The 23,211-nt window shown below is 40.5% G+C and overlaps 1 protein-coding gene across 2 annotated transcripts in view; it reads left to right on the plus strand.

Moving 5' to 3' along the window:
* The first annotated feature begins 100 nt into the window (after positions 1–100).
* Positions 101–23,211, plus strand: part of nrg2a (neuregulin 2a) — an 82,593-nt gene continuing 59,482 nt past the window's right edge. The window contains exon 1 of one of the 2 annotated variants that reach the window (XM_086308651.1): positions 101–1,609. In XM_086308651.1, coding sequence (XP_086164777.1) covers positions 1,201–1,609 — 409 coding nt within the window. In that variant the 5' untranslated portion in view covers positions 101–1,200. The remainder of the gene's footprint in view (positions 1,610–23,211) is intronic. The other variant, XM_086308650.1, reaches the window with a different exon arrangement.

A 23,211-nucleotide genomic window follows, 5' to 3' on the forward strand; every position in this document is an offset into this window, starting at 1 on the left:
TAGTTCATCTGCGGTTTGGACCCCGGTGTTGCAGCTCTATAGATTTAATGCGGTCTTCTTTCAACAGCGTTTTTTTTTTCTTCTTCTTCTTCTTTCTTTTTCTTCTTCTTCTTTTTTTTTAGAGGCAGAGCAGTGAATGTGACCTGAATGCAGGGCATGACTTAATGGGATGAGACGCAAAACTCATTCAAAACAGTCTCTTGAAGACTCCGAAATGCTTTCGCAGCCTTAGTCATCGCAGCCATATGATTTCTCTGGGCTCAGCGGGTTTCCGTGTGAACCTGTTTCGGTCTTTGGAGCGATGCCTTGGCTACAGTGAAATGCGATTTTGAGGAGGGACAGTCATGGATTTTGGATTTCGTTTGTTTCGTTATAACGTGAGGTCGACACCGATAAAAGACCATGGAGTGATCGGCACACAGTAGCGGGGTTTGGGGAGTGAGGAGAACGACCCTTCGGTGCGTCGGTTGCCCGTGTCAGAGCTCCAGTTCTGCGTTTTTTTTCTGTTGAGGGAGCCTCTTGGCAATCGGCATTATTTTCTGTCCGTCTGTGGCTCGTAGGGGAGGCGGAGAGAGAGCCGCGGTGGAAGGCGGCGTATTAGCGCTATAGCTGCCGAGCAGAAATAATTGCTTTATTTTAATTTAATTTTTTTTCTTTTCTTTTCTTTTCTTTCTTCTTTTTTGAAGGGGTGGGGGGAATGAAACGTGGCTTTTGTTTTGCGAGCGGACTACCAAACTTGTGGTTCACTGCAGCATTTTGCGTCTTTTCTCTCCGCTGCAGATGATACAGAAAACCATCATAGCGGTACCCCACCACTGCAATTTTTGGGCAAAGATAAGAGTGGCGTCGTCTTGCAGTTAAGGCTACTATGGCAGCATAGGAACCATCTTCTGGAGAGAGTGAAACCGCCGATTCCTTGCTTAGCATGTCTACGATGCCTTATTATTAGTAGAAATCAGTGACTGGGTTTGAAACCCAGCGTCACCCCGCGGTTCCAGAGCTACTGTTTACCCACTGAAAATCACCCGAAAAAGCAGCGGATCCCGATGGCATGGACACTTATGCAAGGTCTGCCGCGCTGTCGTGCTACTGGAGCCTACTTGCTGTCTCTTCATTCAACCCAGCTCCATCACCATCGCCCCGCAGCCGAGAGAGCCCTGCCGCAACGCGACCAGCGACCACCGAGCCAAAGCAGGCGGCATGAGGCTTGATTCAGTACATTTATCCATGCTGGTCATCGGGGTCTCATTCGCCTGCTACTCCCCGAGTTTGAATTCCCTGCAGGACCAGGCTTACAAATCCGCCGTGGTGATCGAGGGCAAGGTGCAGTCTACGCCTGTGAACGTCTCTGCGGAGCCGTACCGTGTGAATGTCAAAGTGCTGGATGTTTGGCCCCTAAACAGCGGGGGTCTGGAGCGAGAACAGCTCGTCACCGTGGGGGAATTTGGATCTGAGGCTCCGTGCACCAAAGTGAAGAAAAACCACAAGTACATTTTTTTCATGGACCCCACTGACGAGCCCTTGGTTTTTAAGGCATCGTTCGCGCCTCTTGACACCAGTGGAAAGAACCTAAAAAAGGATGTTGGAAGGATCTTGTGTGAGGACTGCGGTAAGTCAATGTAGCCCTAATGTGGAATACCGGTGAAGTCCAACCCGGAAGAATCAACGTTGTGTTAACAGCCCCGGGCTTGGGGCTTTTGGTAACAGGCACTCTGGTGAATTGTGGTTATTGTGGCCACAGCATGGCTTGGAGTCACTGGGTACCAAATAGGTGCCTAAGGGGCGTCTATGCAGCAATTTTCGACAACTCTCGCAGGCTCCCATAGCCCACATGATCAATCAAACTCTCTTTCTCTCTCCCATTCTCCCTGAACTGCAATAGACAAGCGCCTCGCACTGTTGCTAGTGAGGAATTGCAGTTTATGTGTACTTTACTATCTGCAGCCAGGAAAGCTGCTTTATTCTTTGACATTTCAGACACATTGCAGTGCACGTTTTACTTGTCGTTAGTCATACAATCATTGCAGTTTTCCAAATATCCTCGTGGCTTCTTTTATGAAACGTCAAACGCTTACATTTAAAGGAGCGAGCACAATTTCAGGACCAGGGACAGCGGCCTGTATCACCGGTATCACGTGTTGAAAATCACGCTGCCCTAGGCAAATTGGCTCCTAGGCTATATTTAGGCTACCGCCCTGCTTTAATGCTTTAATGCCACACTTTGTCGTAGCAGCAGCAGAGCAGGTCTGTCTGTTTGCAGACAGACCTGCTCACATGCTAAGGGCTAGCAGTGTGCTGTAGCTGAATCCTGAAACGTGATGCTGTGATTGAAAATGTCGAATTAACAACTTTCCCACGTCACACTCAAGCATTTTCCTTTTCTTGTTAGTAGTTTAAGAAATAACTTTGGTCTGTAGATGTTGTTCTTAGAGAGTAACTTGAAAACAATATCCAGGGCATTATGTTTGCAGTGAGGCATCATGACCCTGTTAATCGCCATTGAGAGAATCAGGTTTATTGACAGCAGATATTTCAAAGGAAAATAACTTTGCTCTTTTCTTCTTTTGTTAGATTATTTTCTTGAGGATGTGGAAATTACGGAGTACAAAAAAATAAAGGAAACTGCGGTGCAACAGGCTGCACTCAAATCCTGAATTATTGTACATATGTAGATGGACACAGATTTTTGCTTTTTCACTTGATTTGCATAAGCAATGTTGTTTTCAATGCCCTTTACTAGGCTAAAATGAGCCCCTACTACTTTAATTAGAAAGTAGTGCAAGTGTCTGTAATGTGAACTTAAAGGCCACATAGTTCCTTCATTGTGTCTAGGCTATGGTGTTTGCTACTCAGCTGTAAAATCTTACTTGCCTGTCTTCCACACTTCTTCCACAATGTTTAGGACACACATTTGCACTTCCATTGAAGCACTGCGGCCTAAAATGTGATGCGTGTCCTGTACTGCTGCTGTCTTAAATCCACTTAGTCTGTACTCACGAGACACAAATTCTCCCCTCTCCTCTTGATTGTGCCACTCTCACTGTGGCTTTTAAACTCATCATCTTGTTAGAGAGGTAACAGAAAATGGACCCTATTCCCTTTTGGATTCCCTGAACAGCCCAAACAGCCCTTGTCAGTTTTTCTGGCACTTATCAAAGCTTGTCAGTGATGTGATCAAACTGGCACAGCCACCTATTGTGTCACTTTGAGTTACCACACCCAGTTCCTGGGCCTTTTATTTACTTCAAAGAACCCATCAAAGTATGTGGTTATACATGGATATTAAGATCTCCCCAGAGTTTCTTTTCTGACCCCCCTCTCCTCCCCATTTATGGCTTGTCATGCAAACAGTAACAATATCCTCGTGATACTTTCAGTTCCTTTCTTTGTTCAGCACTAACCAAAGATCACCAACTTTATGGTGACTGTTTTAGGCATTTAACTATCTCTTAATGTTTGCTCATATTTTTTTGGCTTAACAAATCTTGTTTAGGCCCAGAGACTGATTCCAGGTCTTCTTAGGACCTCCCCAAAACTTGCCTTTAATCCCTTTTTGGCACCGTACAGATGCTGTCTAGTGTGTTAAACATATATACTGTGCAACTCTCAAAATTATGTGGTTGTGTGACTTCCACTTCCTATGAGCTGCCTTAAACTCAGGCTACCTACAGCAGTTAACACAGGTGTTAAAGTGAGCTTGAGCACCTTTAGTAAAAGAGTAAATCTGATAGGCAGAATAATACATATTACTATTGAGTATGTTTTTTTTCTACCTGTACTTGCTTATAGCCAAAAGGATGGAGTAATAAGAAAATAATGGCATGAAATCCCACAACCTCATTGTGGGATTTCGTGTCACATCCCCTTGTCCGTCTCATCCCTACTGAGTGTTAATGGTGCAGATGTAAATGAAGCTGCTGTGGTGGAAATTTAGCATCTAGCTCACTCCTCTTCAAAAGAGGAGTTAGCATAAATGTTGTTTATACTTTTGCTCATAAACATTATTTTTTGGTGGGCAGTAATTTTAAATGTATAGAATCTTGTTTCTGCCACTGAAAAAAATGCTTCCTTCAATTCATCCATTCTCTTCTGCTTATCCAATTTTAGGGTTGCCAGCGACAGCTGTTGTAGGGCGAGAGGCAGGGTACACGCTGGACAGATCACCAGTCTATTACAGGGCCAACACATTGACACAGACAACCATTCACACTCACATTCAGGCCAATTTAGAAATGCCAATTAACGTAACCCCACTAACATGTCTTTGGATTGTGGGAGGAAGCCAGAGGAATGGGAGAGTACCCACGCAAACATAAGGAGAACATGGAAACTCCATGCAGAAAGTCTTGCTGTGAGGTAACAACGCTAACCACTGTACCACCAAATAAAAATAACAACACTAAAATAAAACCAAACCAAAAAAGGCAAATTTCTTTGCCATCGATAAATCAGAACTTCAGGTTATTATCTTAAAATTTAAAGTTATTATATCTCAAGAAACCCCAAATTCGGAGATATTTAACTTGAAGTTTTGGATTGATGGATGTCATTTTTTTTCAGTGGCAAAACAAGCTTCTGTACGTTTTGAAATGATTTCCCACTTAAAAAGAAGTGGAAACAAGCTTAATAAATTCAACAAATATGATCACACACAAGCTGTTTATATGCAGTTTATATTGCAGTGTGTCATGCTGGCTAAATATACATGTGCTGCCTATTTACAATAGAGAAATGTGTTAGGCAAAGGAGGAAGATGAAACATAATTTTAGTTAAAGTTAACCGGTTATTTGCTGAGCAGATATTTGATAAACTGGAAATTTAAAGTTTACTTGTAATGCCTTAACTTTGGAGATTTTAATCAGACATGCATGACATGCTGTAGTTGTGTTTTTTCATATTGTGAAACATCTTGCAAAGGAAATCAAAGCATCATAATTTTGTGGTGCTGTATTCAAAGTTTGCAATGAAATACTAGGTACTTCAGTACAGTTTCATACAGGCTGGTTAGCTGGCAGTACTGTGGTGAATGTACAGTCATGTGCTATGTTGGACAGGTGCAGAGCAGATTGTGGTATTTATGGTCAATGTAAGTTTACATCAAGGGTAGCAGATCTTAATGCAAAAGTAAGCTGATGATGCCGATAAGCTTCACTCAGTGGAATTTACCTTTTATCTGAACTTTATATCATCTAGTGGTTTCAGATCAGGGACGATAGCTCATACAACATCTGCGTCTATCTTGTTGAAAGTTAAGTGGCAAAAATCCACAAAGAGCAGGGACTCTCACAGCAGCACCAGACCACAGCCTATACACAAAGGAAAATTTTACTGGATCTCACAATGCAAAATATAATTGCTTATTTCAAAGTGGTTCTTATGCCCACATTGCACTGCTACACCCGTTTCCTCACCTGCAAAATCCCACTGTAACTCCCTGTTAACACCTGCACTTTGGCTGCAGGACTCAGTCAGCTGGGTGCTCTGGGTTTCTGTCAGAGCAGAGATGAAATCAGCAACAATTACACTTCTTATGCTACAGGTTACAGAAAGCATGCACAAACACAGGTTCATGTTAGCTATGAAAATGCTGCCCTCACACTGGTTGTCCATGTCTGGCTGAATCAGTAGCATTATCTGTGACATTACTGTGTATAAAAAAAGTTATACAGTAAGCTAGCAGACATATAAACATCTCACTCAAGTATACATTTCAGTATCATTGCATGACAGCCAGTATTTCCTTGGAGTTTAGTGCTGCTCTGCAACAGGTCACTGTTGATGCTATCACTTTTAAAAAGGAAGTTCGCTTATTATACAAAGCAGGCACAAGCATGTCAGATATACTGGTATTCCAGAATAAGGAAATCTACACAGTGGACCATAGTCAGTATTAGTGCACCATAAGGCCCAGTGACCTACTCCTCAGTACACAATTTGTGTTTACATCTCTTTTTAAGCTTGTTGAACATATGTCAGTTGACTTGGCGCACAAGTACTGAAGTAGGAGGCAGACTGCTCTGTACACACACACACACACACACACACACACACACACACACACACACACACACACACACACACACACACACATTGTCATCCATTTGTCTATTCAGAACCTTTTTCAGAGATCACATCTCAGGATTGTTTCATTATTTTATGTATTTATTTATTTATTTTAGCCTAAATCAAAAGTGTGCAGACTGAAACAAATGTGGTAGGTGCCCCCCCCCCCCCCCAGCTTTTTGTCTATCCACAGACTCATTGAGGAGACCTACATAGCTGTATTTTGCGTGTGCATGTGTGTGGGTGTATTCAGGCTGGTGGGAGCACTGTATGAGTAAAATGAAGTACAAATCAGTGCAATGTCTATGACAAAAAGCTCTCATTTTAAAAGCTGTACATTGTACTGCAAAATGCATCAAACATGCAAATCACTGTCACTTGTGTGTATTTTTAAAGTGCTCATTCTGGCCATTTAGTTTTTTTGAGCTTGATCAATGTAAACCTGTTGCAGTGAATGCACACCCTGTTACTAATCTGTCACTGCAAAGTCCAACTGTATGCAGGTCACAGCTGCTGCATTGAGGTGGTAGACAGGCAGAATTTTGCCTGCAAGCTATATCTTTCTGTGAATTGGAAGAGGTCCTTAGAAGAGCCAGACATAGAACAAGAATGACAGCTGCTGATGGCTACTGGGCTCTGCTTCTACCCCACAATTTAGTCTTGTGGCAGCATTAATCAGCATGCATCTACAAGTTGGTCATTACACCCCAATGACACTCTCAGGGGCCATTTAGCAAACAGTTGTGACAAAGGTGCTCATTTACTGTATTTCACCAGCAAAAATTATTGCCATGCAAAGGATGTGTGCTTGTTTAGGTGATGACTGAAGCGTTTTTCGATGGTCAGTGTTGTGGCCTTCCAACTGAACGTGACTGAGATTACACTTTATATTATGCGATTGTGTGAGGATTGTTTTCTATGTTCACATGGTGGTCATTTATGAAGAATTTCTGCCCCATTCAATCTCATCTTGGCTATTTTACAGTGACAAGATTGCTTGATGTATAGTCACAAGATCTGTGGGGGAAAAAGGCATGACCATTTTCAGTAATTGGGTGCCCATTTTCTTGTCCATTAGGTACTTTCTCACAATCACTCAGACTTGTGCTCCACGTTTCTAGAGACAGATTTTTAAAAGCTATTATTGTGACAGGGTAAGCATTTAGGATATCTATCTTTTGCGTCTCCATAAGTCACACTGCCCCAGTAACAGAGCAGCTGTCATGGCACAGTTGAGGTTTTCTGATTTGGGTCATGGTTGTACCTGTTTGTACAGCAGAGCTATTGCAAGTGAGCAAGCGGTGTGCTTCGAGCCTTTCCTCTACACTCCTAAAATTTCAAATCAGATTCTTCCCAGCTCGTGTGTTGTAATTGTTGCTCTTCTGCGTTACGTAATGAGCTCTATAGAGCCATGATATGAAAAAAAGAAAGAACAGTCATAGCAGAAATAAGAGTTAGAAAAAGATGATGATTTAGAGCAGAATTCATTCTTTTTTTGGAGGTGAGGCACATATTTGGTTATTACTGTTACTGAGTAAGCCAGTACTTTAACTACAGTGTTAGTTGATCCATTTATTGTTTAAAACAGTGTGAAGCTCTTAACGCTGATGCATGTTTGTGAAAGTTACACAATTATCTCACCAATGAGGAATGTCAATTTCCTTTCTGCTCTAGTTGTGGCATTCACCAGATATGCAATGTCATTTGAAATACTCAAAATCACAGTGGATGAAGATGGAACATATTAGCTTTAGTTACTACCACCTAAAAACTTTCTGTTATTATGTAAATGTACTGTGTTACTCCTTGCCTTCCATGATTTAGAACATTAATACGGTTACTGTACAATACTGTGCAGAAGTCTTGAGCCACCTATCATTGCTTTATACTTTGCTGGGAAAATGGGAAATGTGTGCCGGGATTTTCTGAAATATGTGCAAACACGCATGGAAATACAGTATATAAAGCAAAAACAGAGTATGTACATTTATAAGGTGCTTGAAAGTCAATATTTGGTATGGCCACCTTTATTCTTCAACACAGCATGAGCTCTCTTAGGCAAACTTTCTTGTACTCTCTTTAAGGATTATTCAGGATTAGTTCTCCAGGCTTCTTTAAGGATATTCAGAGTTTTTCTTTGGATGCTGTTTGCTTCTTGTTCTGCTCTCTCAAGATGATCCCACACTTATTCAATAATGTTGAGCTTCTGGTTCGAAGGAGGCCAATCAATGACTGATAGTGTTCTTCTGTGTGGTTTTCTATGCAGGTATGCTTTTAATGCACTGACAGTGTGTTTGGGGTGTTTGACATGCTAAAATTGAAGCTATTGCCAATTAGATGCTTTCCGTATTGCATATTTCCATATTGCGTGGTGGATCTGATGATACTTTTCTGTTTTTTGGCAAGCTCTCCAACACCACAGGCTGAAGCGCAGTCCCAAACCAAACAGGGCCTCCACCACAGTGTTTTACAGCTGTAGACACTCACTGTTGTACCTCTCTCCAGTCTTCCTCTGTACACGTTGATGGATTTTTGGTCAAGTTCTTGTGTAATTTGGCATACCTTAGTCTTTTCTCCTTGTTTTCCCATCCTTAAGAATAGCTTCTTGACAACGCCCCTCCGCTGAGACCAATGATGAGGCTCCAGTAAAGAGTATTGAAATATGCTGAAAGGTTAGTTTGTAGACCTGCCACTTTTTATTGTCCTCTACTTGTCCAGGTTCCTCAAATTTGTTTAAGGACACACTGCATACCATACCAAGTTTTCAACTAATAGATCTTTGAAAATTACCTTGTTAGTGGAAAAATACTAGCTTGCGTTTGTATAAGTATACCAACTGGAGCATTTTTCACAGATTTACGTAAAGAAATGAAAATGTGTTTTTGCAGCAGGATGGTAGTAACAAAGTGCAATGCAAAGGTGCAATTTAAAGTTGGTTCTTTGCTAAGCCGTCTGTTATGTGCAGGTCTACAGGTCAGTGTTAAGTGGCATAACAAACAATAAACATTCCACTGAAAATGGTCAGGTACAAGGACTGGACTGAAAATGAGTGAAAAAGCAGCCAATGTCCAAAGAAAAACTATTCTTCAAGGCCACATAAAAGTGGTGGCTTAAGATTCTTGCACACTAATATTTGTGTATATATATATATATATATATATATATATATATATATATATATATATATATATATATATATATATGACTACAGTAAACATAAATATATGACAATTTTGGTATATGAAAGATACAAAACGGGCCAAAATTATCTATCAGCTGCAAACACAATATTTGATTTCCAAATTATATTCATATCAGTAATTTAAGATGGGCACCGATTGGTAGCAGGTATTTGAGAAATAAGATTCAGGTTTTCAGCTTGCTTAATGGTTCTTGCTGGTTAGACAACAAATGTTAGAGAATGTCATGTACCTAACGGATTTCATACAGTATTACGGTTATTAACGTTAAGCACCATTTGTGATGCAAGGATAGCTCTGGACAAAGCACAAAATGGAGTTATCACTTCCTAATTCTTCCCGATCCACAAAATGCTGACAGTTTACTTATGTGCAGTTTAACATATCCAGCATCAGAGATACTTGCTATAGTTTAAATGTCTGTTAACATAAGCTTTAGATTTCACACACACACTAAAGCAATGCTTTGGACGATTATAAATTTCCATGTAATACAGAATTATGTCTGGTCTCATGGAGAATAATGGGCTTACTCTAAGTTCAGCTGGATAAGAACTATGAAAACAAGTCTGCAATGCCATGCAGTTTAAAACTTTCAATTTTATATCTGGTTTATTATTTGCTTCCATAAGTGCAAACTGCTTAAGTGAGAGTTTAAAAGTATTTCGTAAGATCACGAGACTGGGGAAATAACAGCCTGCACGATGCCATATTGGTAGATATGATAGTAGACAAACATGATAGACTGCCTGCTTGTTCAGTTTCTCGCTTAAACATGATTAAGCAAAATATGCATGTGATATCATTGGCAAAAATGTGGATTTAAAAAAAATTGCAGTAATTTAATAGCTGTGTCTGCTTTTATTTGTATTCATGTATTTGTAATTTTATGGAAAAGGTTTTTTGTTAATAGATCAATACTGCATGCACCTTCTGCTGCAGGTAAACTGCACCTTTTCACCAGCTTTTATCAAACATTGCATCGCAAGTCTCTGACAAACGGGTCAATATTTTCTGTGTATAATTAGATAAACAGTCATGTTTTATCCAGAGCATTTACCTTAACTGTAAAGCCACAGATCTTTGTGTCATGGCTGTTATACTGCAACACTGCAGCTTGCAAACAGCTGGCTGAAATCTACCATCAGACAGAGAAGCAGATTTGGATTGGTTAGTGGTGTGAATGCAGATTAGTCTTACAGTTGGAACCTAATCTCGCAAACAATAATCTCCATTAATCTCCAGCCTGCTTGAATTCACAAACTGGGATGAAGGCTGCGTTTGAAATGGCAAAACTATTTAGAGCAGAACACGAGGATAGTCTGTCTGATACTTTCTGCGACAGGTGGAAACCCTGTCACAGAAAGGGTTTCCACCTGTGTTTTTTATACTTAACAGTCAGAAATATTCAGTGTCAGTTCTGTCATAGTTTTATTATATTTTAAAACTGTGCTAATGAATTGGTACAAAAAAGTTTACTGGTCCTTCTAAAGCAACAGGGACAAAAAAGAGGATATGGTTAGAAGTTGCAGGAAAATGTGGACCAGCACATTAAATCAGCTCTCACTCAACCCATCTCTATCACACAAGGATCTTGCATAACCCCAAACCCTATCGCCCCAATTTTGCCTGCTGGCTGCTGCCAGGAAGATCCGAAGGAAGACAAAAAGATAAAAATAATATTTAAAAAACAAATAATAATAAAAACGCTATCAGAATATCAAAAGGAGAATAAAAAGGGCAACCTTGCCTCCACATAACCCAGATTTGTGTGTTCTGATAAAATGATCCAGGTTCAGTCTAAATACTTAATTTATTCTTCAACTTTATTAGATCTCATGGCATACCTCAGAGGAAAACATCCACGTCCATGTTATCAGCTATTCAGTTAAACAGCTCATTCACCCTGGAAGACACCATTATTTTTTATAAACCTCCCTGTAAAACACTAGCACTGGATTTAATGTACAGTGTCAGCACCAAAGGACATTTTAAAGGATGGTTGAACCTTTAATTATACTTTACAGTGGGGCAAAAAAGTATTTAGTCAGCCACCGATTGTGCAAGTTCCCCCACCTAAAATGATGACAGAGGTCAGTAATTTGCACCAGAGGTACACTTCAACTGTGAGAGACAGAATGTGAAAAAAAAATCCATGAATCCACATGGTAGGATTTGTAAAGAATTTATTCGTAAATCAGGGTGGAAAATAAGTATTTGGTCAATAACAAAAATACAACTCAATACTTTGTAACATAACCTTTGTTGGCAATAACAGAGGTCAAACGTTTACTATAGGTCTTTACCAGGTTTGCACACACAGTAGCTGGTATTTTGGCCCATTCCTCCATGCAGATCTTCTCGAGAGCAGTGATGTTTTGGGGCTGTCGCCGAGCAACACGGACTTTCAACTCCCGCCACAGATTTTCTATGGGGTTGAGGTCTGGAGACTGGCTAGGCCACTCCAGGACTTTCAAATGCTTCTTACGGAGCCACTCCTTTGTTGCCCGGGCGGTGTGTTTTGGATCATTGTCATGTTGGAAGACCCAGCCTCGTTTCATCTTCAAAGTTCTCACTGATGGAAGGAGGTTTTGGCTCAAAATCTCACGATACATGGCCCCATTCATTCTGTCCTTAACACGGATCAGTCGTCCTGTCCCCTTGGCAGAAAAACAGCCCCATAGCATGATGTTTCCACCCCCATGCTTCACAGTAGGTATGGTGTTCTTGGGATGCAACTCAGTATTCTTCTTCCTCCAAACACGACGAGTTGAGTTTATACCAAAAAGTTCTACTTTGGTTTCATCTGACCACATGACATTCTCCCAATCCTCTGCTGTATCATCCATGTGCTCTCTGGCAAACTTCAGACGGGCCTGGACATGCACTGGCTTCAGCAGCGGAACACGTCTGGCACTGCGGGATTTGATTCCCTGCCGTTGTAGTGTGTTACTGATGGTGACCTTTGTTACTTTGGTCCCAGCTCTCTGCAGGTCATTCACCAGGTCCCCCCGTGTGGTTCTGGGATCTTTGCTCACCGTTCTCATGATCATTTTGACCCCACGGGATGAGATCTTGCGTGGAGCCCCAGATCGAGGGAGATTATCAGTGGTCTTGTATGCCTTCCATTTTCTGATGATTGCTCCCACAGTTGATTTTTTCACACCAAGCTGCTTGCCTATTGTAGATTCACTCTTCCCAGTCTGGTGCAGGTCTACAATACTTTTCCTGGTGTCCTTCGAAAGCTCTTTGGTCTTGGCCATGGCGGAGTTTGGAGTCTGACTGTTTGAGGCTGTGGACAGGTGTCTTTTATACAGATGATGAGTTCAAACAGGTGCCATTCATACAGGTAACGAGTGGGGGACAGAAAAGCTTCTTACAGAAGACGTTACAGGTCTGTGAGAGCCAGAGATTTTCCTTGTTTGAGGTGACCAAATACTTATTTTCCACCCTAATTCACGAATAAATTCTTTACAAATCCTACCATGTGAATTCATGGATTTTTTTTTCACATTCTGTCTCTCACAGTTGAAGTGTACCTCTGGTGCAAATTACTGACCTCTGTCATCATTTTAAGTGGGGGAACTTGCACAATCGGTGGCTGACTAAATACTTTTTTGCCCCACTGTATCAGTGAGGCATTGTAACATGGCATGGAAGCCTCCTGCACCTGATGCATTGCTTTTTGATACGAAGAACCTTCCACTAATATGCCCCATTTCCTTCTCTTTACCTGTTTTACGGTACAGCAGAATCTCATGGGCCTTGACGTCTCAGACACTACAGTGTAGTGCTGGACTGTGACTATGTAGTGGACCGAGCTGGGCTTTTAGATTAGCTTACAGCCCCCCAACCACTGCCAACATTTATAGAAGTCAAACCTATTTATTCTTTAACACATTTAAAAACGACAAGGGATAACCGAAGTGCTGTACAACTAAAAGCAGTATAACCGAGCTGGGAAGACAAACAATAACTCAGTCACATTTAGGTGTTTTAATCTGCTTCTACCAGAAGCATCTGATTAGCTGACTTTAAAGACATATCAGGAATATCCATAGTTAAAAGTTCAAAAATGTAAAAGGATTCTAATCTGTTTAAAACCATTTATTTAAAAAAAACAATCAATAAAATCTTAAAATCAATTCTGTAACCGGGCATCAGTGTAAAGAAGCCAAAAACAGGGGAAATATGGTCTCATTTACGTGTGCCTGACAGCAGTCGAGCTGCTGCATTCGTTGTAGACAACAAAGCAGAGCCTGGCTGATTACGAAATAAAGGCTATTGCAATAATCAAGCCCGGATGAAATGAAGGCATGAATTACTTTCTCAAAGTCAGCAGATGGGAGAACGTTCTTAATCTTCGCGAGGGCTCTCATCTGGAAGAAATTGGTTTTAACAACAGAATTTATTTCTTTATTAAATGACGCTGCCATCAAAGATCACCTCCAGTTTTGTTTTGTTTTGTTTTTGTTTTTGCAAAGGGCCAAGGTCACCTTTAAATGAAGAATGTGAGTCACCAAGCGCCCCCCCCCCCTTTTTTTTTTTGTTCATTCAGGTTCAAAAAGTAAGCACGTCATCTTGACCACACTATTGTAAATCTTTCCTTCAAGCTTCCCATTTCCATTTAATCACCTTAAGCAATGGCGTCATTAACAGATTAAATATTATTGTCTGTGGCATTATTGGAGACTCCTTCAACCCAAACAGGGAATCAAACAATCCTCACTCCATCCATCTTTACAACCGCTTATCCGATTCAGGGTCAGTTCAAGGCACCCTAACGCAGGGCTAATATATGATTCCTATTATATTTTTGTATGGTAGTCTTTACTGTGTTTTTCTGTGATTTTCAGTCACTACTTTCTTGTTTCCTATTGTACAAGTACTGTAGTACTGCAGTGGTAGTGGAGAGCACAATGTTTGACTATGTCCACTAAATAGTCACAGTGTTCAGTGCACTATTTATTAGACTAAAAGCTGGGCCTACAGCTAAAATTTTTAGCAAAGGTTAAGCAGTGTATCTCAACCTCACTGTTCTCTCACTAAATCTTTTGTTAAAGCTTCCCATTTCTGTTTAATCACCTTAAGTGATGGTGTCATAAACAGATTAATTATTACTGTCTTTGGCATTTATTGAGAATGCGTATCACCCCACCAGAGAAACAAATGGAATAAAAGCCATGGATCTCTTCAGTACCAGATGCTGAGCAGTTTCTTAGCTGAAAATAATGCAGTGTAGACTAATCATCCAACCTTGTAAAATAATTTTGCTAATAATGCACATAGCACGATTTGAACAGCATTCCTTGAGCATCCAGACAGCCAGCCATTCTCTTAACTGTTTATTCTTTTCAGGGTCATTTCGGGACAGTCTATCACAGGACTGATATGTTATTTCTATTGTATATTTGTGTGACGGTGACTTTCAGTCCTTACTTTCATTTACAGTTTCTCCTCATGTGTCCTGTTTCACTGTATGTGTCTTTTCTCTGTGTGTGTGTTTTGGAACTGGGAAGATGTGCTTAGTTTCTTTAAACGACGACAACACAATGAAAATCTGCTCGAAACCTTTTTTTTTTATATTGTTGGGATGTGTCAGTTCATTCATAAACAGATGTCCTCAAGCTCTTAGAGCCACATAAAAGGATCTGCATTTAAAAATATATATATCTACTGACTACATCGTCAGTAATAAACCTGACAAGTTAAAAATTTGTAGGTTGGTATTTGTTTGTGATTTGTGTAAATTAAGACTATGCATTAGAAAAAATTAAGTAGGTCAATATTTATAAAACGGCCAGTGGCTTATTCTTTGGACTACCTTGAGAGATGGTATAAGAGGGGAACTTTTATAAGCATAGGGAAACTGTAAATGGCTTTAGGTGTTATCATATTTTACCAGTTTTATAAATTCAGTTATTTTTGCTGAATACCTAAAATTGCTGGCCAGAAGTTTGGTAACAAAATGTGTATATAACACTTGCTAGGGACATTTTAGATAAATAAAAGAAGAAATCAAAGAACATCTGGCACTAAAGAGAACATTAGTCTAACACAAATGTTGGAAATATTGTAGTTCTTAGACTTTGGCCTCTGTAACTACAGTTTACACCCTGCAAGTGGACTTTTTAGCAGTTAGAGTTTTTCAACCCACTGAAGAATGTTGACTTCACCACAATGAGGCAGTATATGATCAGGATCAGGACGAGGAAGTGGGAGAAACACCAAAAAGTTGAAAGGGATGAGTCCGTTGGGAATGTCCCAGCAGTTGTTAGGCTCCTTGCCTCTACAGCTGGAGCAGTGTCAGCAGCGCTCAAATGGCCACAATCGCCGCACAGTCCGCAAGATATCAACAGCACAACAACTGTGAAACTCACAGCCATTTGGATTTTACTTTGATGACAAAGGCAATCTGTTTTTCCTGTCCACCCCTGAATGCCCTGGGGTGGACATTCCTAAAATACAAAGAATCGACTCTTTCAAATACTACAGTATTACTACAGGTATACTTCAGAGCTAGCACTGACTAACATAAGGCATGTACTGAAATTTAAAAAGAAAAAGAAAAATACTATAGATGAATGACTAAGAAAAAAACACAAAATTGCCAATGAAATGGAAAAACACACATATACCTGGTTTGCAGCGCATGTTTCCACACCATAGACCCCTATTTAGTGTGTTTACGTTGGCCTGATCATTATGACTTGTATCCTCCTGCTTTGTGAAGGCAGTTCAAGTTTACTCAGCCTTTTGAATTATTCAGTAATTTGCAGCTATCTTGGGCTGCAATACGCTTCCTTCACAGGCTGCAGCTAGTGCACGTATTTAAATATTTAAAACTTGGTTTTTTTTTCTTTATATTGTGCACGCCATGAAAGGCTGTCACCAAAAATAACCTCTTAAACTCCTTTGGTATTATCATTAAATAAGAAATCAGTAAATAAAAAGAGACACGATCCTATTTTTAAACGTGAAGTCTAAATATGAGACATATACAGTTCTGTGGGTTACCACCCCTTGTTTCTCTCAGAAAATGTGAAATAATTGCAGAATTTATTGAAACATATGCAAACGCACACAGAAATGCAGCATATAAGGCAAAACAGAATTTCTAACAAGCCTGAATGTGAGTATTTGATATGACCACATTTATTCTTCAACACAGCCTGCACCCCTTAGGGAAGTTTCCTTGTAGTTCCTTTATGTAGTCTTCAGGACTAGTTCTCCAGGCTTCTTGAAGGACATGCAAAGCTCTTCATTGGATGTTATCTGGTTTGGAGTTTTCTTCTGTTCACTGTCAAGATGATCCTGCACTGCTTCAAAAATGCTGAAATCCTGGATCTGGGGGGCCAATCCATGACTGATATGAGTTTTTACTGAACTGGCACTGTGTTTTGGCTCCAAACCATGATGGAGCCTCTACCATGTTTTATAGATGGCTGTAGATACTCACTGTTTTAGCTCCCTCCTGACCTCCTCAGTACATATTGATGATTTGAAACACAAATTTCAAATATGGATTAACACCTCTTGCCAGATTTTTGGTCCAGTTGTGTAATTTGGCATACATCAGCCATTTCTCCTTGAGACTGTTTCTTCGACAGCTACCCTTCCACTGAGACCATTTCTAATGAGACATCATTGAACAGTAGATGGATCAGCTGAAGGGACCGATGCGTCTCTCAGGTCCTGTGTCCTTCTTTCCTAAGCACGTTACATTCAGACACTCGTCATCTGTTGTGTATCATTTTTTAGGCCTCCCACTTCTTCTTTTGTTCTCTACTTTGCTCAAATCTTGTAAGGACACGCACGTTTTCAGCTAATAGCTCTTTGGGAATCACTTTGTTAGTGCAAAAATCCAGTTTTATGCCTGTTAAAACTGCGTTATTTTTGGATTGTTTCATAGATTAAAGTAAAGAAATGAGAACAAATTATGTGTTTTTGAAACAGGCTGTTAGTAACAAAGTGCCTAACTTGTCTCTTACGTGTCAACACAACACTGGTTCATCCCTTGAGTTATGTGCCTTTTGCATGCTTGAATGAGTCACAGGTCCGTGTTAAGTGGCTTAACAAACAATAAACATTCCTCTGAAAATGGTCAGGTACAAGGACTGGACTGAAAATGAGTGAAAAAGCAGCCAATGTACAAAGAAAAACTTTGAAAGACCTTCAGAATTATTGCTCAAGACCACTTTTAAAGACAAATAAGAAAGTCTGGCTCCTTGGAAGTTAAATATAGAGAAATGACAAATGAGCAAAGACTTTTGCACATGCATAAATGTAAAACAAACATGATTTTTTTTTTTACTTACGCTGTATTTCAGTATGAAAAAGATTAGACTGCAGACTAGTCTTTTTGTTTGGAGCAAAGAACAACAGAACATTAGAAGTTAATTATTCATTGACACTAAAAAAAAACAATGTGGCCCATCTGTATTAATGGCATAGAGTGTAGATCAATGTTGGAAATCTGCACTGCATACAGTTTATCCATCATTCCAACTAAATTGGGGGAAATAATTCTGGGCTATTAACTTTGTTATATACAGATTTTGCATTCTTTACATCGATCAACAGGTTAATCACATCACATATTAATTAATATCACTTTGGATTAATACATGTGAACGGCATAACTCACAAACTACTCAGGTAACCTCCTTTTTTTTTTTTTTTGATCGGAAGCCTCGTGAAGCTTCTTGGTTTGCCCCAATACTAAACTGGTTACTCTTTTCCCGGCGTCTGATACTTGTTGTTTCTGCAGCCCGACAGAGCACTAGATTCACTTTTGGTTGATAATTCTTATGAACAGAATAATTGCTTAAAGCTGGAGGCCTGTGGTCATGATTGTGCTCACACAAATTACTCTTGAGATCAACACTGTTTTGGCATGTTGCAGAAGTAGTCTACTATTGCTCAGTCCACAGAGGGAGGGCATAGCTGGCAGGCACACATTTCGCTTGTCGATCTTCGTAGCTGCAGGCGTATCATGGAAGAAAACACATTCCATAAACATTCCATAAACTGGTTTATAGGTGAGAATAGAGCTCCTCAATCACAAGGTATAAAAGGTTTGTGTAAACAGCTTAACGTCTTCGGCGGCATCTTTAGCTTTGGCTCTAGCTTCGGTTACTGTAGAGCACCACACAAGTTTTTAAGTATACATACGTGCGCACTGTGTTTGTAATGTCAGTGACACTGTGGTGGAGAACGGGAGTTAACACAGTCTTACTTAATCCCTAAAATAAAACACAAACACTATAATCAAAACACAAATGCAACTCTCGCTCTTTCATTGGAAATTATGACTCGATGTAGCCAAAGCCGTGTAGCTTGCTTTGGCTGGAAAAGGAGAGGAACAGTATCAACTGACAGTGTAAAATGTCAAGAAAGTGCCAAGTCTTTGGAAGAATTATAGTACAGCTTATTATTGCTTCTTATTATTGGGCAACAGTAAGAAGCAGGTTGCATTAACGAGTGGCAAACATGACTTCATTTGTGATTTGTGTAATTTAGTATTCACAGCCTTAATTTGACTTATTGCAGCAGCATTTTTTTAACCTGCTCATCAGTTAACCATTTGTAGCTCTGGGCGATTCTTCATTACACTATCACCTCAACAAATTGTCCGGTAGCTTCACAGGAAACAACGTGGCAATAAAGAACAGTACGGATGATAACCTTTCACTGAGGCTCTCTCTCTCTCTTTGGCCTTCAATTACTATAGGCCCCGGGCTACTGCTTCACTCTCATCAAGCATCAGTTTCTTGTAGTCTGCTGGTTTTATCAGTAGATTCGGGCAGGTTTTATTTAGTCACTACTTGATGACAGACGTACCAGTGTTTTGTACTTCTTTTTAGGTCATGTCACGGTAGTAAAATTTGTTCAGTCACTGGGAACAGAGTGTTGCTTAGAACGTGGAGCACATAACTCTCAGAGTAGTTTAGTTGTTTTGTTTTGGATATCTCACATTTCAGTCCACCTTCTTAAAAGGTACATACAGAAATAGTTCATCCTTTCCTCATCTGAATCTGAACACTTTTTTGTTTTGTTTTTATGGGGAATGCATGCAGATCGAGGAAAAAAGAAATTCCCAGCTCGATGTTGTTGCTTGCCGGTGCTTGTGCGTGTTATCCTTTTGGATAATTGGCTGAATTTCCCCAAGGTTCCATCTTGGGACCCCTTCTGTTTAACATCTACATGCTCCCACTGGCACAGATTATAAACAACAACAAAATAAACTATCACAGCTATGCAGATGACACACAAATATATATCACAATGTCACCAGGAGACCGAGGCCCTGTACAGGCTCTTGGTAAATGCATTGAGGAAATCAATGACTGGTTGTGCCACAATTTTCTCCAGCTAAACAAAAACAAAACTGAGGTAATAGTCTTTGGCGCCAAAGAAAAACGATTACAGGTCACCAGAGAACTTCAATCTATATATCTAAAAACCACAAACCAGGCGAGAAATTTGGGTGTAGTGATGGATGCAGACCTAAACTTAGAAAAACACATTAAGACAATAACAAAGTCAGCTTACTATCACCTCAAGAATATATCAAGGATAAAAGATCTGATGTCTCAACAGGACCTGGAAAAACTAGTCCATGCATTCATCTTTAGTAGGCTTGATTACTGTAACAGCATCTTTACAGGTCTACCTAAAAAATCAGTCAGACAACTACAGCTCATTCAGAACTCTGCTGCTCGAGTCCTCACTAAGACCAAAAAAGTGGACCACATCAGTCCAGCTCTGAGGTCCTTACACTGGCTGCCTGTCCGTCAGAGGATAGACTTTAAAGTTCTGATGCTGGCCTATAAAGCTCTGAATGGTTTAGGACCAAAATACATCAATGACCTCCTGACCCAGTATGAACCATCCAGATCCCTCAGGTCATCTGGATCCGGTCTTTTATCAGTTCCCAGAGTCAGAACCAGACACGGAGAAGCTGCATTCAGCTTTTATGCTCCTTATATCTGGAACAAACTCCCAGAAAGCCTCAGATCAGCTGAAACACTCAGTGTATTTAAATCCAGGTTGAAGACTCACCTGTTCTCAGCTGCATTTGAATAAAGCACCAAATCCACACTTTAAGCTTAAATTTCAAAACTTACATTTAACTACTGATTTTATCTACTGTTCTGATTTTATCTGTTTTGATTTCATATACTGTTTTGTTTGTTTGTTTGTTTGTTTGTTTGTTTGTTTGTTTGTTAATTAGTTAGTTAGGTTATTTGCTTGTTTTAATCAATTTTAAATCATGCTTTTTATTTGTTCTTGTTTCTAATGTCTCTGTAAAGCACTTTGAATCACCTTGTTGTTGAATTGTGCTATACAAATAAACTTGCCTTGCCTTGCCTTGAATTTCTCCAAATACATTTGCTATAATTCTGAGTCTGCAAGCATATGCACGCTTTCCTACGTCAGCTGGTTGTAGAATGGCTAGCTTCAAACCTTGCCTGCATTTGCGCCGTGATTCAAGCGTGAACACTGACATGCAGCCTCTGTAAGATTTAATAGACTGAAATAAACATTTGTCCGAAAACTGTGTAATATGACAGCCAATTATGCATTTTAGCAAAGAAAGCTGATGGTGTCCATGACAGGAACTTCAACCAAAAATAAACAAACAAAATGATAGGGAACAAAAGGACCATGGGAAGGGCAACAGTGTTTGTGTGCAGCGTGCCGAAGTGTTGAAAAGAGGGGCTGCTGGCACTCCTGCTGGGCGCCTCCCGGTGTGTTTAAGGGACGTGTCCGGCCATGTTCACCCCCCACACACAGTACATATCCTGAGAGAAGGTTTGTTTCCTCAGGTATGTTGTAGGTGTGGATTGATGTGTGTCTTAACATGAAATAACTTTACACAGAATGGAATGGCTTGTTAGCGGTGTTTGGAAGTGGACCAAGATAAAATCCTGTCTCCCTCAACAGGGGTCTCCGACCTTGGGACAGATGTTTACTTTACAACAAAACTAACGAAAATATGCATCATTTGCAGATTGGAGATAAATTGCCTAATTCTGTGTTCTGTGACTGAACGTAATACCGAGGAGGAGCTGATAGAAGATTATGACGCTGCTGACTCGACCAGCAATAACATGTCGACAACTCAACCATTGTATTCCTCAGTATTTACAATATATATATACGGATATTTCATTCATCACACCATAAGATGACTAGATACTTGACGCCCATGCACAAAGCAGTCCTTGTGTGCCGTCCGAGAACTGGTCTACAAACTGTGACGCCATCAAGTTGTAAACTGTGGACATTTTCCAGTGGAATGATTTGGGAAGTATGACGTAGGATAGTAACCCCACCCCCCGCCCCAACCCCCAAGGTTTTTCAGAAAATTTAGGCAATCATTAAAAATTTCTGAAATTCTAAAAAGGTAAAAAGCAAGCATGTCTGTTTGTGATTACTCCTGCGTGTGTGATGCATGCCAGGGCGTGTGTTTTTGTCGTTGGCTGTTCCTCTGTCCTTTAGCCTTGCTTTCTTCTGACCTTCCACCAGTGCTCCTGCTCATTATTGTGTTGCTCTAATCTGGAGGGGACAGGACTGGGTGCAGAAGTGTATTTATCTTCCTGCACAAATAGGACCTCTTTCCGTCTGGTCGTTGCTCAGCTTGTTGTTGAAAGATAGCGAGCAGCGTAGAGCAAGCTTCAGTGTGTGTGTGTGCAGAAGGAAACTGAGACGTGTCCCAGCTGGCCCACAGACCAGCACACTACCATCACCTCGCTGCAGCAAATGTAGACAAAAGAGGAAATATCTCCCTTGTGATACTGATACCCCTTAACTCTGGGGGTGTTTTACCCTAAATGAGAACGCAGCATTCCTCACAGTGGTCTGTTGTACTTGTAAAAGCCAGTAAGATCAGTGTTACAGAAAGTCCCTGCAGTGTGAGCCCCGTAGCCTCGTTTCCGCTTTTTCCCCATCACATCTGTTGGGATGTGTACTTTTACTACACATTGTCTAGGCATGTTTCTTTTCCTTCCCTTGTTGTCTTCATGACATTAGGCTTAGAAGCGAGGAGTTATCATACTGCAAATGGCCATGGGCCAGGAAACCACTGTAGGCAAGCCAGCAATACAAAACAACATAAAACGTACCTTGAAAAATATCCCAGTAGATGACTTCTCTGTTTGCCCTGTTAAAACTGTGAAAGGTCATTCTGGTTAAAATACTGGGTAATTATTTGACCTTAGTTTTGCACTGCAGTCAGTGAAACTCTGACCCTGTCTCCAGTGTCTTAGCATTTCATTTTTATCCATCTAAACCTGGTATAGCATGATATTATTATTATTACTTGGCTTTTTGAGCAATAGTAAATACTCTTGGCTGAAATTCAACTATTAGAATTTAAGCTAAAGCTTTGGTACCGCACCTCCATCACTAAGCTGGTGGTGGCTCGCCTTGAGCTTGAGCTTTAGCTAGCTTTGACCTCCTTCTTAGTGCCGGGGTTGTCAGTCGCTGCTGTGCTCGGCATTGGATTTAACTGCTTGTAGAGAGTTAGAGAGAGGGTTTTTTTTCCTGTGTGTGTGTTTGTGTGTGTGTGTGTGTGTGCCTTTGCAGTCATCTTGTCGCTTCGAGATGACCCAACCACAGCCTTGGCTTCCTGTCAGCTACATCTGGCTTGCCAGAGCTCAGTGTGAGGCACCATCAGCTGGGCCAGCTCTCTTGCCCACTTATCAAATTCACTCAATTTGAGACCACCTTGGTTTGGGCTCATGCCGCCAAAGCATGATCTAAGCTTACACATGCGTAGTGGCCTGTTTTCCAGGAAAAGCCTAGATTGGTGAAAAACAAACAAAGAGATAAGACAGAGTCTCGATAAGCCCAAGCTCAGCCACGAGGCAAAAAACAGAATCGCAAATGACTTGACCAAGGAGCTGCATTCAGTGTGTGTGAAACACTTCACAGTGTCCT

The sequence above is a fragment of the Aulonocara sp. 'chitande type north' Nkhata Bay genome, linkage group LG10 (assembly GCF_057382095.1).
Source record: "Aulonocara sp. 'chitande type north' Nkhata Bay isolate Kocher_YH1m ecotype deep benthic linkage group LG10, A_spYH_male_GT1.1, whole genome shotgun sequence".
Taxonomy (NCBI): Eukaryota; Metazoa; Chordata; class Actinopteri; order Cichliformes; family Cichlidae; genus Aulonocara; species Aulonocara sp. 'chitande type north' Nkhata Bay.